Source organism: Archocentrus centrarchus, chromosome 4, assembly GCF_007364275.1.
Source record: "Archocentrus centrarchus isolate MPI-CPG fArcCen1 chromosome 4, fArcCen1, whole genome shotgun sequence".
Lineage (NCBI taxonomy): Eukaryota > Metazoa > Chordata > Actinopteri > Cichliformes > Cichlidae > Archocentrus > Archocentrus centrarchus.
Genome location: NC_044349.1, coordinates 20,124,450 through 20,141,494, shown reverse-complemented (window position 1 = coordinate 20,141,494; position 17,045 = coordinate 20,124,450). Strand labels below are relative to the sequence as shown.

Below are 17,045 nucleotides of genomic sequence, written 5' to 3'. Positions count from 1 at the left end.
GTGTTTAATTTTGTTTTTTATGTTAATATACTGAGTTACATGGTAGCTTTATCAACCCTGCTTGTTGCCTTTCATCGTAATTCCTGACAGGCATGACTGCACTGAGCTGTTAAAAAGCCTGCTAGGGTTTATCAAAACTAACGAGCCTGCAGTATAAAATCGAAGACTGTTATTCTGAATGTATATGGCTCTGAAATCAGCAGGCTTAAATGTTTTGTATAGCATTATTTAAAGAGGGGAAAAAAATTTATTGACCATTGCTCAGACCCTAATGTGGACTGTTTACCTTTTTATCTAAGTCACACTTTTTGGGACTCCCCAGACTGGTGGGTGGCCATGGACACAAGGGTTCACCTTCATCTGTATTTTATACATATGACTAAAAAGAAGACAAAAAAATACACATCAAAATAATGTAATTTGAAGAGTTTGGCACAGTTTTACAAAATCAGCTTTTATCTGCTGAGATTTATCAAATCATGTACTACATAACTACATTAATCTGAACTTGCATACATTATGTGAGGGATCTCCACTATCATCCAGCCCAGTTGTCAGAAGTTTGCATATATTCATAATGGACATAGGTGTCCTGGTAATTTTGGGATTTTTTTTGTTCTTCACTGTTAACTATCCAAAAAAGGCCAAAAACAAAAAAACTAAAGGTTCTACAAGATCTTTTAACTTGACAAGGCCAATGCCTGTTAATGTCTCATTAGTGATCATGACCACTAATAAGGATTACCAGCTGTTTGTTTTGCCAGTGCTTGCAGGTTAAGAAAGTGGGCCATTCTGGGTTTCATGTAGCTCACTCCCATGTAGACCTGCAACAGTTGTGGGAAAGTTCAACAGCTCACAGTCGTTTTTGGAAACCTTAATTACAGTACACAAACCAAGGTGATCCATTTTTGCCTGCATCTATTTTAGAAACAGGAAAAGCTTTTTCAAACCGCTCTATCTGTCCTCCAGCACCTCTGAAATAGCTCAAGCAGATGCCAAAGTGAATCATGGACTAACCACAAGATTGAAACTATTAGCACAGGATTTACAGTGCATGAGGCACCTGCTGACGTCACCTACGCTTTCACATGTATAAATAGGCCAGAATAATTTCCCATTTCCCCAAAGGAAATACTTTCTCCAGACACATACTATGGTGTGAACTTCAGCTTTATGCTGCAGCTAAATATAGAAAAGGTCAGGTAGGTGTATTTTAAGTGTAGCAGCCCAGTGACACTTTGATCAAGAGCATTTAGATTAACTAAAACAGTCTGGGCTTTATCACAAGAGCGCCTTTGACTGAGCCAGGTGGGTTTGTATTGTGGCATGTCCAGATATAATACTGTTAGACTAAACAGTATTATATCTGCCCTAATGCAGCCTTTCATATCACAAAATCTGTGATGACATACCCACCTTCTGTTGACACCTTTTACAGTAATAAGTCTTTCCCCAGCTGTTTGTCAGCTGCAGGTACACGTAATCCACCATGTGAGTGGCATGTGGAAATTGAGTGACAAAATTACTGTTGTGACACTCTGACAGGTGGTTGTGGTCTAAAGTACACTGACCTTGACTCCTGGTGCTAAAAATGACAGCACTATGTGTGATGGCCGTGAAAGCATACACTCAGGACAAGCATAAACCAAAGAAAACACTCCCGTATTTACAAAACGACATTGTGTGGTACCTGGGATTTAGGTGGAGTCAAAACATGCACAATGACACGTGACAAGTGCACGATTCGCCGCGCATAAACAGGCCAGTGTGGCACAGTGGCAACATTATCTCAAGCTGCTTTACAGTGCAAACAAATCCGGTCTAGACATTTTGCTGAGACCACCTGACTCAATTACTCCACAGTATGATTGGATCATGTGACTGGAACACATCTATCAGGAGCAGTGTGGGCCTTTCTGCAGTCTGATATATGAGGTCACACACAATTCTGCCTGAGGGGGGGCCTATTTTCTGCTTTTCATAGCAGCTCTCTCCAAAAAATACAGTGTTGCTGAGTAACCCTGTGAAGCTGTATGTGTTTGGCATTATTCCTGTTTTTGTATCTGATGGACTTTTTTGGGAAAAGAATCCTTTGTCGTGTTGCGCTGTTTGTATCACATGGTTACAAATGTGCACTTAGTACTATGTACGAGTATTGTATGTGTAATATATAAAACATTGTGTATTTGCTAAAAAAAAAAAAATTAAATAAAAAAAAAGACTGTCAATGCAAGGTCTGAAATATATCTCAAATAAAACCCTGAAATGTGTCTGAATGTTCTGGAAACAATAACTTGATCTGTAGCTTATTTATTTTTTTGTTCCAGGGTGAAGATGAACCTTCAACTGCAAACTGTGAAAAGCTTTATTAAATATATTAAGATTGTAAAGTTGGGTAATAGATAACTATTACCCAATAGTAACTCTGACCTTTGTGTTGGGATCACATGCCTGTTCTCACTGTATATCAAATGACAACGAAGTTCATTACCGACATGGAAAATCTCTCAGTCACTCTTGTAACATCCAGTGTGCTATTTACTGACATTCACTTATGCAGAGTCAGTGGGGGGATTTAATTATAGTTAAGAGTCCTTTGCAAATTCACATTTCAAATATGCTTTTGAATAAACCATGCAAATTTATGCAGCCTTGGTTTCCTGTTCTTAGCTTACAGGACACTGAGTGCTCTTCTGCTGTTGTATCCCATCTGCTTCAAGGTTCGATATGTTGAGATGCTCTTCTGCATACCTTGATTGTAACACGGTTATTTGAGTTACTGTTGCCTTCCTGTCAGCTTAAAGGAGTCTCAGAAAATTTCAGTAGATTCTACAGTAGATCAGCTCTCTGTCTGGGCAGTATTTACTTTTAAGGGGATGGTATTGCATTTTGTATATATTCATTTTGTTTTCTTTGATCTTTTTAAATGTACTTTAAGAAGTTTGTTGTGCAGTAAAAACAAGTGCAAAAATGCAAGCTTTTGTTATTTGCCCTGTTGAAACCCATTTGGTACAATCATAGACAATGCATGTTTTACAAATGTGTAAAATTGGAATCTGAAACTACCAGTGAACGTCAAGCAAATGTAGTTGAGTTAAAAATAGAACATGCCATCTGCAAAGGTGGTGGATTATAATTTTAAAGTTGCATTTAAAGAAAATAAATGAAGGTCTAAAATTTTTAAATGGTTGAATTCAGTCTTGGGTTTTAACAGGTTGTGCTGAATATAAGTTTTATATCAGTGACTTGGCAGTGATTTCTGTTAATCTGACTGGTTAATCTGACATAAACATTCCTCTAGTTTGAGCCTCTTTCTTTATCCTCTAAACAAACTAAACCCAGACTTCATGATGGTGTCAGATTCCAAGTGTGGGACTTGGGAAAGATTTGTTTTTAAGCACGTGTCTGAATTAAAGACAGAGGCCCAGTGTGCAAGACAGGGTGAGACCGCCTGACATACTGAAGGAATGACACCAATCCGGTTACAGCCTGTCCAAACAAACAGAGCCTTTACACTGTGTTTATAGTTGCATCCCGCAAATTACATACAAAAACATACATTTGATTTTACCATAGCTTCAGGACTGCAGGCTACCACACGATCTGCACGTCTAAGCAGTCAGAATGGATTGGCATAAACTGGGCAAAACAAAGGCAAAAGATAGAGTCTCTTACCCACAGCCTATTCATAATGAGGAGGAGAATGAGAGGCAGCTGGATGCTTCATAAAAATCTGACTCATACTTGCAATTTTAATACAAACCATAAAGTGTATTTGGCATACATATTATGATAGCACTTACAATGTTAGCTGATGTTTTCCTGACTTACTATTAAGTTTTTACCATTGTAGGTCTCAACATCTTTACAATGTAGACCTCACAGAATAATCTAGGACAGTCCTTCCATACCATCATTTACTATTTCAACATTAGACACACGTCCAGTCCACATGTGCAAAAAATAAACACCAGATCAGACTGGTGCATGCTTGTTGCCTATATTATTCATATAACCAGGGATGTGTATGTAAATAAAACCTGTCCTGCGCCACAGATCACAGCTCAAGAGGAACCGAAGCTCCATATTTACATTTTCACGCCGTTAAAAGCGTATTAATCAGTGAGTTCACAGTGTAATCCTAACCGACTTGAAACGTGTGCGATTACAACAAGATCAACAATGCTGACCAAAATTGTTGAGTCACTTCCTCTTTCATGTTCACATTTGTACAAATGCGGTGAGCGCGTGGCGTGACGGCACACGTAGGACTCACGAGACTTGGACAGAAGACGGCTGAGTCGTGGCAGCGACGTGTCAGACTTTAAATAAATAAATAAATATCTGTGAAATTTGTAAAAACAAAGCGAAACAAAAAGACAGGGGATTAACATTTACAAAGCTTTACATTTATGGTCTTAATAGACCTCTTTGTTTTTCTTTGGTGTTGGTTTTTATTCACATTTTTACTTTATGATTTAATTTGAAATTGCTTGGCCATAATTTCTAAATTTGATTTATTAATTTTTCTACCTATTTTCTATAACAATCCTTCAATTGGTCAGTTGTCGGTTGATAAATAATGGTTTCATTTATTTAAAAAAAATAAAATAAAAGGTGGAGTCATGGCAGAAATAGAGCGTGGACTGTCTGTGATGATCTAACTCCATCGTGTGGTGAAGAGCTTTATTGTCATCGTGTTTAGACTTTGAGAGCTCACAGACCAGCAGCAAAAAGTAAAAATAAAAAAATAAAAAATAAAAATATAAGATTATATGTGTAAACTTGTAATAGTCCAAATAGTGCAGCGCAACACGTTCTCGCATTGAAAAACTGCGTATTGCACAAACTTTCAATCCTGGATGTGAAGTGTTGGGTACGGACGCAGCAGCTTGGGGAAGGGGTGTGCAGGGTTGATAAAACAGGACTTCTGGTTTGCTGCTTTTAGTTTAGTGTGTGTGTGTGTGTGTGGCCTTCTTGTGTAGACGTCTAACATAAGACTGATACCACGGATCCGTTTGTACTCTGTTCGACATAAAAGAGCATAATTTGGTAATTTCAGGGAACATTATGGTTCTTGATCTCTGCCATTCACTAGTTGATTGATCATAAAGTTAATATTTGGCCTTTTAAAAAATAATTGAATTACATACTAAAATTTATATTTGGGGTATCGTGGCACTAAGTTTCAAATCTAATACTAACATTTTAGTAGAACAATTTAAAGCCCACCAACTTGCGGAAGTTATAAATCTGATGCCTAGGGCTGTGAGTGCAGCTTCATGGGTGGACACAGGCCGTTGTAAATCACATTACGGAGGCCAAGGACCTCTCAAGCCAAACCCTTTTAGCGGTGATGCTGTGTGCGCAACCCCGTGACGGAGTCAAGTATATGCAAACACCCCCTTACCTCCCGTGTCAAACTCAAATGTCAGCCTAGTTTTTGTGTCACTTTTGGAGCTGCTCAGATAGTTACCATCTCGCCGAGCCATGGAGAAGTTTGTGTCTGTGTTAGTTTATTTACTTGGTGTTCTGGTGTGTCTGGGCAGTGGTCAGCACCATCTGCGGGTACGTGTTAGACCGTGGACACACCGGATTCAGTGGGAGAATAACGGTCAGGTGTACAATTTACTGAGCACTGGAACTCAGTATCGTTTACCTGCACAGACAAGGAGACGCACCGAGCTCTTACTGACAGCAAACAACCAAGTTGACCCTCAGGTTGCGTCCAGCAGACCCACCAGAACCGGATTTTGGGAACTTAGCGAACTCAATGGTCATTCTCAACTAAACGACCGCAGTCAAATGGATGCGTCAGTTCTTGGTGCCGATGCGGATCAGTATTTACTCGCCTCTGGACGACCTGGCGCACGCAGTCAGTCTCCACCGCGTACCCAAACTACCACAGAGGTTGGGGGATATCGTTCACCCCGGGGAGAATCTAACGGCAGCGCTTCAGCTTTTACCTCTATCCACGAGTTCTCCGGCAGCGGAGTCCCACGAGGAGGCCGGAGTACACTTGGAAATGACGCAGATGGACAACGAGCCAGCGCTTCACCGGATTTTACGCACAGCCGAGGTAGCAGAATCAGGTCCGAGAGCATGGATTCAACTGTTCGATCACCTGCCACATCAACGTGGGTGACTACGGCAGAAGACGCTGGGAATGCACGTCGTATAACCCAGGAGACTAATCTAAGAGACGCTCCCAGTGCGCGCAGTGGGCAAAGAGCGCATTCACTGAGCAGAGTTACACCAGAGTTAATTGTTTCTCCTACAGCGCTGTACGGCAACGCTGTGGAATCACAGTTTCCAGGGAGAAGGCCCGATGCAACACGCAGTGCAGATGCGAGTGACCCTCGAGATCCACACAGTATTCATCACAGGAACTCAGTTTTCTATAACGTTTACCCACCAGACCGCAGGAACAGGGTCAATGCGCGCCTTCCACCAGGAACTGGCTACGGGACCAGGTTCTTCCTCAACGGTGAGACAGAAGCGCTGAGGCAAAGAAAGTGTATTAAAAAGTAGTTAGGGGAAGATACGCGTCTTGAACCTTAAGAATCATTATCTCGCTCAATCAATCAGATTGGTTAGGCGCCGAAAGGAGTGCTGAGTCCCAAATTTAAATTCCATCTAATGCACATTTTAATACATTTTAATGAGAATCTGAGTTAAAGCCCCTTTATGACAAAACTAATGTCTCCCGTGTGGGAGCCTCTGAGCAAAGTTAAAATTAAATGGTTGATTGATAGACTTTGAGAGAGTCATTAGTGATTAGCCAGCAGTGATGGAGAAATTACTTCTGTAAGTTATGACAGTATAAATATCCAAAGTAGTCCATTTATTATTCTGCCCCAGAAAGTAGATATTGAGCATAATGTTCACATGATGTTGATCTGTATAGATGCAGGTTATTGATGATGATATATGTCTGCATAGTCAAATCCGCACATGCATCGCTTTTCATTATGGAACACTATGAGGCGCAGTGCATCCTGTTATTAGACCGTTTGAAACAAATTGGTAGAAAGTCGATGCTCAGGTTTTTGCATCTAGGTGTTTTCACATATGAGTCATTTAAAGTTACAAATTTTCTTTTTCTACAGGTCTTCCAGACTTGGTTCCTGACCCTTACTACATCCAAGCAGCCTCTTACATACAAAGAGCACAGATGTATGCACTTCGCTGTGCTGCTGAGGAGAACTGTCTTTCCAGGTGCTGTATTTTTTGTCTTTGCACTGCTTAACAAAAATTTAAGTTCATTTTTCACTGACATTTTTTTATACAGGTTCTCTCTGCTGTGTGATAGAAATGCATGCCATCAGACAGGAAAATTGCCAGGACAGACACATATACATTAAGATAATAAAAGATTTCTTGATAGGATTTCTTTGTGCCTGACATATTGTGCTGGCTTTCATCCAATTTGGATGCTACAGCTGAGTGACAGAATGGCTGGACACAAACCTGGCTGCATCCTGAGAATCTCTCCTGTGATCTGAGCAGCCACTTTGCCAAGTAAAATAAACCCTGAAATGAAAGGCAAAGGATTTCTTAGGTGAATGCCAAAACTACTGAGGCAAGACCAGAAACCACCTCTGCAGTAAATCATTATGTCTGCAGGTCAGTGAGCAGGAAAAAGAGTTAAATGTGCAGTGAGGTATGTGTGGAGGACAGTGTTAAGCAAAGAACATGCATGAAGTCGTCCGAGTGTCATCTCAGCTCACAGTAAAGGTGCTCCAGGTAATCTCGGTTCATTTCCTGTCTCCTTTTCCTTAGCTCTGCGTATCATTCGAGTGTGAGTGACCTCGATTATCGAGTTCTGCTGCGGTTCCCACAGCGAGTGAAGAACCAGGGAACAGCAGACTTCCTCCCAGTGAGACCCAGACATGAGTGGGAATGGCACAGCTGTCACCAGTGAGTCAGAAACAGCCTATATCTACACAAAGTCATGATCTATTTCCAGCAGAGTGATGTGTAGGCACAAGATTTATATCTAACAGACAAAACATTAAAACATGTCTTAAGGAGAAGTTAATTTTAGGAAACTATAGTTTAAAGTGGGGCTGTTATGATAATGAAGTCTTGTGGCTTCACATTTTTGAGTGTCTCACACTATTTTTGTTACAGAGAAGCTCAGGCAGGTTAGTTTTGGGGGAAATTACGTTGTTCAGTTTCTAAAGTGTAAGAAAAAACTGACAAACATGAGATTCAAGATCTTGCAATATGAATATCTTCTCCTCCTGTTCTCCACAATATCATGAAAAACACAACAGAAATGAGGATTTCTCGAACACGTTTGCAGTGAAAATATCTCTCTCTCTCCATCTCTCGCTCTCTTTAGGCATTACCACAGCATGGAAGCATTTAGTAACTATGACTTGATGGATGTCTCCACTGGACAGAAGGTTGCTGAGGGGCACAAAGCCAGTTTCTGTCTAGAGGACACATCGTGTGACCCAGGAGTACGGCGACGCTTTGCCTGCACTGCTCACACACAAGTCAGTCTGCACCATTTTATCCATGCAGTGTTCGTTTGGTAGCGTTCTTTATGTTGTTATGTTGTTATAAAGATGAAACCCACTTAGAACACCACAAAAGCAGGTTGTATAAGTTTGACTTTTTCTTAGGGTCTTGGTCCTGGATGCTACGACACGTACCACGCCAACATCGACTGCCAGTGGATTGACATCACTGATGTACCACCGGGGAACTACATACTCAAGGTGGGTTTTATACTATCAGATCAGCTAAAGCAGAGCTCACATTTTCCATAAAATACCTTCATTTCTGTTTTTTGTTTGATATAGGTAACAGTGAACCCCTCTCAGCTGGTCGAGGAGTCTGACTTCTCCAACAACGAGGTGAGGTGCGACATCAGGTACACGGGAAGCTACGTCCAGGCGAGAAACTGCAGGATTGTTGTGTAAGTCAGGGCAAATCTTCTTAATATTTTTGAGTGGCATTAGAGTTGAAAATGAAAGCTCATTGCCAAAGTTTATTTTCTTTGTTTCACAGGAGCTGACCTGACTGAAGACTGAACATTTCACAGGCAAAAATGTACTTAATGACTTCTTATTGCTCTTAACGTGCAACTAATGTTAGCTTCTAAATTAATCTATATTTATGTTATATGATATATTGCATCCAGAGTCAGAAAGGCTCAGTTTTACCTTTACTTATTTATATAAATATTAATTTTAAGTGGATTTTTAAGCAATGTGAGACTTTGCAGTTAGCTGTGTATTAATATGACTTAAGAGAAGCCGTTTGACTTCCTTCAGTCATTCTGTAAGATTGACTTGGTGCTTATCAGTGGTGCTCTACCTTTCTACTATTACATCTGCTCTTATTTAAAATGTTCAAATGCTCTCATGCATGCATATTTGCAGTGTTTGCGTTTTCTGTGGATACCGCTCAAGCACAGATCTTTAGTCTTTCGTGTTCTACCGAAAGGAGGCTCGACTCTTTAAAAGGTTTTTATTTTATAATAAAGTTTATTTGGATTTCTTAAAACAAATGTTCCGCAAATACCTTCATTCAAAAATTAATCTAATTATCTAATTAATTATAAATTGAGCAAATATTTAACAACCTGAAATCATCCTGCCAGACATTAACAGCAGTTAACACGAGCTGAGAGCCATTTCAGCGATGAGTGGGACTTTTCCTAAATGCTTTAGGAATAACACACCTCAGAGAAATACCTGAAATTACTCCACTTTGCTCATTAGCATCTTCAAAATAGTAGCGAGAAAATTATAGCGTAATGACACTAGTGTGCGTGTTTGTTGTGTTGTGTCACAGCTGGTGAGTGATTGGGAAAACATTTATTCACCTGGCAGAAGCTCCGTGCGAGGTGTCTGCAAATGTCTCACTCTATTTACACTTTGTCACTGCATTTAGTAGGGACGCTGTCTGGAGGGTGCATGGAAATGTATAAATAACCAGCACAAAACAGCTCTTCCTCTTTGCTCCTTTTTTAAATGATGGTGTTTGCCATTCAGGAATGGGTTGCCTCATAGTCTTGTAATGTTAGACTTAGCAGGAAAAACAAGCAGTAGTAATGTTCTGTGTTGTATGGGCTTTTTTTTTTTGCTGTGGAGCCACAATTCATTGCACGGACTCTTCATTAGGACCGGTGTGGGAGCTAGACCAACTCAAACATGTCCACTGGAATCATTTGAACCTCAGGAGTAGTTAAGTGGAAGATTTTAGCAGCATTAAGGTTGAATGAACAAGGATTTTTATGCATATACAAACAGGTGGGGAGCATGGTCATGGGGGGTGTATTTTAGAGTCCCATTCACTGACTCATTTGCAGAATTTGTCTATGGCAACATCGAGTCACAGCCTGTCGCCAACTTCTCCAGTTTCTCACACAAGAATGGTAAGAGCCTGTTGGACCTGATGAGGTCACTTCCATTTGTTATTTGGAGACTTTAACCCTCATTGGCACCAAGGAAATCAAATAAATGTTTGAATTCTGAAGCACATACAGATAAGATTACATGGATGCAAAAGATGTAAAAACTATTAGAGATGAGACGTGCCCACAGCACATCCTGTATATCCACATCACACCGGCCTTTAAACCCATTTTACTCATCCTCTTATCCAAACATGGACTCTGTGCACCCACACCATTTTTGGCCAGGGAGCCCTCGAGGTGAACCATCTGAGTGTGACAGAGGGTCAGGGCAGAACCTCCTCTAACACTCCCAGCTGCTATTAGCTCAGGGCAGGCTGGCGTGCCTGAGCCTGCAGGGTGTGGGCAGAGCTGCAGGTCGCTCCGGCTGGAGATGGCAAGGAGGAGAGAAATTCCACAGATCCACAGACAGGCAGGAAAACCCGACTGCAAACTGCTGACATAAGCGACTCCACAACTAAACCATGCTTACTGTGGGCTGAGTGTCTGTGAGGATGCGCCCAGACTGTCTGAGACTCCCAGTCAACAAGTGTCAGAGCCAAGAGGCTAGACCCCAGTGACACATAATGGAAGTCAGTATTTCTGTGTACACACTCACAAACTAAATACATGTATGAAACACATTTGTTTAGAGTTTCATGTGTATTATTTTATGCTTGTTTTGCCATTTCACTGAAACAATACATCACACCCCCATGAAAAATGCATTATCAGATGTTCATGGTCACTTGGGGGCAGCATAACAGCCTATATAAGCAGAACATTGATTATCACCATACAAAACTGTAAGAGTAAATGTGCCAGTAAACTATTTAGGCATCCACTAAATAGAGAAACAGTAACAATAATCTGGAGTATTATTTCTGTCCTGCTGGTACACAAAGTTGGATATTTACTTCCGTTTTAACTCTGTTTTTGTCTGCACTAGTTCCTCATTCACTTGATTGGTCTCCTTTCCTTGGTACATTGTCCACTGTTTTAACTGCTGTGAGAGCAGAGGCTGTGGGTAAGAAAACACTAAAAGATACTAAAACATACAACCTATTTCCACTTGGTTTCAATCAGATCACAAATGAACAGCACTAGAAGCAAGTGTAAAATATCACAGTGACCAGCTGGGCAGCTGATACATAATGATAACAGGCATGAATGATGATGCTGTCCACCTGTGTTCAGACAAGTGAAACACATTTTAAAAGTAAGTATTAAGACTGTCATGGACTCCACAAAATAACTACACACAGCTTTGTGCACCACAGTGTAAAACATTCTTGTTAATGGATTTTTCACTACCAGAAAACCTTTTCACAGTAATCTACAATGACCAGCCACTTCTTTAGGCACACTTGTTTAACCGCATGTTAATACTGTCCAGCTGTCATGCACAGAAACAAGATGAGTGATATTAATACGCATCGCTGATTAGAAACAATAAGAGGTGCAAAGGAGAGATTCTTGTTAATTTGGCAAACTAAACTTCATGAAAAGGGACCTTTTTTTTGGGGGGGGGGGGGGGGGGGGGGGGGGGGCAGCTTCAAACAAACACTCACTCTTCAACTGCTCCTTAATGCAAATATCTACTTAGCCAATCACATGGCACCAACTCAGGAAAAAAAAAGCAAACAAAACAAGTTGAGCATTTTGTCTTCTGTATATTTTGATAAATTAATTTTATTCTTAATGAAGAGTTCTGTGGTATCCTGAGGACATGATAAAAATAACATTCAGCACATTTCTGTATGTTAATGTCAAACATTAAATTAATATATAACGTTATCTAATCAATATATATCTATATATATCTAATCGATATATATATATATATATATATATGTATATATATATATATATATATATATATATATATATATATATATATATATATATATATATATATATATATATATATATATATATATATATATATATATAGCATCAAATTGAATTATAAGCACTATTGTGTCTCTGTAGGGCTTATTGGAGGAAGATTGAGGGGTATTTTACTTCCTTGGCCTCTCTCTGGTGTGCAGTTTGCATGTTCTCCCCATGTTCCTGGGTTTCATCCACTATGATCATTACAGTATGAGGCTATGATACATTATCTTGTGACATCAATCTAATCTGACATTCCATTCTGTACTATGACATTCCATTATTCCATTCTGTACTATGACATTCCATTATTCCATTCTGTACTATGACATTCCATTGTGCAAGTGTCAAATGTACAAATGCATCCATGACTGTGGGATTTGTCTAAAATATATACATATATGCCACATAGATGCCCCAGGCACTGCTGAAGCAAAATTTAATCAAGATTGGTCCACTCATCTTGGAGGAAATGGGAAATATACAAGCATATACAAATACAGCATATAAGACAAAAACAAGTGTTTTCACACTTCTAACAAGATTGAAAGTCAGCATTTGGTATGACAACATTTATTCCAGGGTGTGCCCTGCCTCCTCCCCCTATGACAGCTGGGACAGGTTACAGATATACTTTACTGGCCTTAAGTTGGGAAATTTTTTAGTCAAAAAATATGTTAAAAAAAAAAGTTGAAAACCACAAACATTTAACAGATAGCACAAATAAGTAGATATCATAAGGCTTAAATATGTTTTGTGGCTCTAGAGTGATGTTTTGGGTCAAGAGTGCCAACCCCCGGTCTAGATAAAGGTAGAATGAACTGGTTTGCAGTGACTCTAATCAACCACTAGATGGAGACAAACATTGTGACCCACACTGCTCCCTGGTTCTACGAAAGTAAATTTAATACTTAATGTCTAAAGTTATTTGGACACTAAAATTTGATTAAGCTAGTGTCCGAATAACTTTAAAACTTTGCAATGAGCTCTGGAAACGCGGTTGCAAAATAAAGCAGCAGGGTGGGAAACTTTTAATCATTCACAGAATTTAACATGATTCTTCTTAATATGAAAATTAAAATAAAGTCATTATGAACAATATTTATGCCATTAACATATGACAGACTTCATTTATGATGAAAATAATTCAGGACTCACAGTGCTCCTAAATACTCTGAAGTCTACTAGAGTATTTATTACTGTTGTCCATGCAACATTTATGACATTAAAATTATTTAACCACAGCGTTTTAAGTAAGTAAGTTAAATTTATTTATATAGCACCTTTCTAGATAAAAAGCTTCACAACAATCAAAGGAAAACAGTGACACACAGTAAAACACACACAAACCACTAGTTAATAAGCTTGTACAGATGAGTCTTGAGCTGTTCTTTAGAAGATTCAGTAGAGTCCGCAGAGCTCAGGTGTAATGGTAGTGCATTCCAAAGTTTAGGAGCTGAAACCTCAAATTCACAGTCCCCTTTAGTCTTTAGTCTAGAGCGAGGAACCACAAACAGATTTTGGTTAGAAGACCTCAATGGTCTGTATGTTATGTATGCGTATAAGAGCTTGCTAATGTACACGGGCATTTGACCATGCAGAGCTCTGAAAGTGATCTCCAAGATGACCAACTCACTGCATCTCACACTTGTAGTGTGACCATGACAGTGAGTTTACTGTATTCTAATGGCCTCCACTGTCAACAGACCTTAATCCAAAGGGCACCTTTGGGATGTGGTGGGACAGAAGATTCACATTGTGGATATGCAGCTGACAGAGCTGCAGAAACTGTGTGATGCTATCATGGCAATGTGGACCAAAATCTCAGCAGATTGTTGAATCTATGCCATGAAGAATTAAAGCAGTTCTGAGGGTAAAAGGGCCCAACACAGTGGCACAAGTGGCAGATGAGTGTAGTCACTAGATGTACTATTAATACAAAAATGCTGATAATTGCAGCTTTATGTTAAAAATTCATCTATGCTGTGATTTGGCTGTATTGTTACATTGTTACATTGTACAGCGTATTCTTTTCTTGTATTCAGCACCCAATACTTTGTGAAAACCCTGTGACTGTAATTTAAAAAAATCCTGTGAGTTAGAAAATACCAAAATAAGCACACAATAAAGAACCTTATTGAAGGTTCAGATGGTAATTCATTGCAAACAGTGTAACAAACAACACCATTATTCACATCAGTCATCATCCGCTATAGTTCAATTAACAGTTTCAGGTTGACATAAACCCAGACATCACCACCATGAATAAATAAATACTAAAACATTCAAGTTTTAACAACAATGACTAATCACTCAGAGTTAAAAATTAAAACAGAAACTGGGAGAGAAATACAGATAAAAATGTTCCTGTGTTGATTTTTTTTTTTTAACCAAAAAGAGCAAAGTGGAAAGTTGTTTTTGCTCTACAGCACCGATTCAGCTCTATAGCAGCTACTCAAAACACTAATAAAAGCATCAAATTAACCCTGATCAGTATAGAGCCACTCTCTCTCTAACACACACACACACACACACACACACACACACACACACACACACACACACACACTCACACACACACACGCAAGTGTGTTTTGCTATCTTTGTGGGGAATTTCCATTGACTTCCATTCATTTCTACAGCCTAAACCTTACCTTTACCCTTTTCCTAACCCTAACCATCACATACCTAACCCTAACCCTAACCTAAACTCAATTCATACCTTAGCCCTAACTCTGACCCCTGACCCAAAAACAGGGTTTCCCCTTGTGGGGACAAGGTTCCAGTCCCCACAAGGAGCAATTGGTCCCCACAACGTAGTATATGTCAGGAAAATTGTCCCCACAAGGTATTATAAACATACGCACACACACACACACACACACACACACACACACACACAGGCATACTAAAACCATATTTCAATAGCAAATATCATACATGTTGACGCCTCTCTTTTTCACAGTGCAATAACATTTTCTTTTACATGAGACAGCAGCAGTCTCATGTCTGCTCCTCCATGTCCGCATGTTTGTGTTTTATATGTCTCTGGAGCCAACATGCGTCCTCGTGGTGACGCGTGAACAAATGGCGAACACAACAGGAGACACGCTAACATCGTCTGACGTACAAGTGTAAAAACCATAAAACAATATGAGCATTAAGAGCTAAAATAAATGGAAGGCTTCAGCTGCATGACCTCCTTCTCGTTCCCCCTTCTCTACCCTCCACCTCCTCATCCTACTCATTCAGACCACCTCCCGGCTCAATCCCACTTCCCAGCCCAAAAATAATACAATAACAGGATAAATAACAGCATGCATTTACACAGGCAGCCTGTTGAGTGTTTTGATATTTACATAGCAGCTTCAGGAGGAAAATCACACACAGTATTCTTCTATTTCAAACAGGGGAAGCTGTTGAATCTATAATGATGTGTAAATGGTCAGGTTTAGAGAGTCCTTGTCCTGCCCAGGTAAACATTGTTTCCTCTTTCGGGACATCAGACGCTCGGCTGTGTAATACCAGCAGGAGAGCTGAGAAAATTATTCAGTCATTTCACCCCCAGCTCACACAAATAGCTTCGACTCTTTGCTTTAGACAAACAATTCACTCACAAGTAAATACAGACCACGGATGGAGGAACAGAACATTAAGTTGACATCAGATAATTTCACTCATGATGGAAGCTCATATTCCAGACTTTGCACACACAAACAGTAGGAGCAAAACAACCCTTCAGCATGTCAGTGGTTTTGTGTGTGTGTGTGTGTGTGTGTGTGTGTGTGTGTGTGTGTGTGTGTGTGTGTGTGTGTGTGTGTGTGTGTGTGTGTGTGTGTTTCCTGTGTAAGAGGTTTGCCCCTGTACAAAGTTTACATTTGTTTCTGGAGCCGGTCAAGCGTAATCACAGGGTCACGTCATAAATAAGAGCATGCTGTTCTGACAGTGTCTCAAATAGTGCTTCAAGAAATCTTGAGTACCTCAAAAGCAATGCCACTGAAATTCACTTTACACATCTTTGCCCAAATTGTTGTATTTTGGAATTAATATGTGCGCATTATAAAATAAAATATAATAATAATCTTACTGTGTTCGTGACAGCTTTTTGAAAATGAACAGTTAATTTGTTATTGTGTGTTAATTTGTCCAATTACATTTGAGCCCTGAAAAAATAGCAGCAGTTCCTCAAGTGTTGATGCGGTATCTTTGGTCAACGCCTCAAATTAAAGCTGAGATTCTGCACTTCATTTTGCATCTTAACATTTGCATTTTGCAACTCATTTAATTCATTTAAAATCTTTTGTGGTGGTGTGCAGAAGCATAGTTGTGTCACTTTGCAAAAGTTTCTAGGCTTAACTGTAGAGGCACCTGAAAGTGTACTTAAGTACTTAGTCTTACTTCTGCTGTACCATAAGGTACACTACATGGCCACTTCATTAGGTCCCGCTATTCAGCTACTTGTTAACACAAATATCTAACCAGTCAATCATGTGGCAACTCAATGTATTTAGGGATGTAGACATGGCCAACATGACCCGCTGAAGTTCAAATCAAGCATCAGAATGGAGAAGAAAGGTGACTTAAGTGGCTTTGAGTGTGGCATGGTTGTTGGTACCAGACGGGCTCGTCTTAATATTTCAAAAACTGCTGATCTGCTGGGATTTTCCCCACACAGCCATCTCTAGGGTTTACAGAGAATGAGCCAAAAAAGACAAAAATCCCACATGAGCGGCAGTTCTCT

The 17,045-nt window shown here is 39.7% G+C and overlaps 1 protein-coding gene across 1 annotated transcript; it reads left to right on the top strand.

The window, feature by feature from the left end:
* The first annotated feature begins 5,442 nt into the window (after positions 1-5,442).
* Positions 5,443-9,449, top strand: loxl5a (lysyl oxidase-like 5a). The gene is made up of 7 exons (XM_030727752.1): positions 5,443-6,487; positions 7,110-7,218; positions 7,783-7,920; positions 8,348-8,504; positions 8,634-8,729; positions 8,814-8,929; positions 9,022-9,449. Exons 1-7 carry the CDS (start codon positions 5,491-5,493, stop codon positions 9,026-9,028), a joined length of 1,620 nt encoding a protein of 539 aa, XP_030583612.1. The 5' UTR covers positions 5,443-5,490; the 3' UTR covers positions 9,029-9,449.
* Positions 9,450-17,045: the final 7,596 nt, after the last annotated feature.

What these genes read in the sequence shown, in the direction of transcription:
- loxl5a (XM_030727752.1), top strand. Translation starts at nt 5,491, where the DNA reads ATGGAGAAGTTTGTGTCTGTGTTAGTTTATTTACTTGGTGTTCTGGTG. An exon ending in GAGGAGAACTGTCTTTCCAG is followed by an intron (nt 7,219 to 7,782) that starts GTGCTGTATTTT and finishes CCTTTTCCTTAG; the next exon opens with CTCTGCGTATCATTCGAGTG. An exon ending in GAATGGCACAGCTGTCACCA is followed by an intron (nt 7,921 to 8,347) that starts GTGAGTCAGAAA and finishes CGCTCTCTTTAG; the next exon opens with GCATTACCACAGCATGGAAG.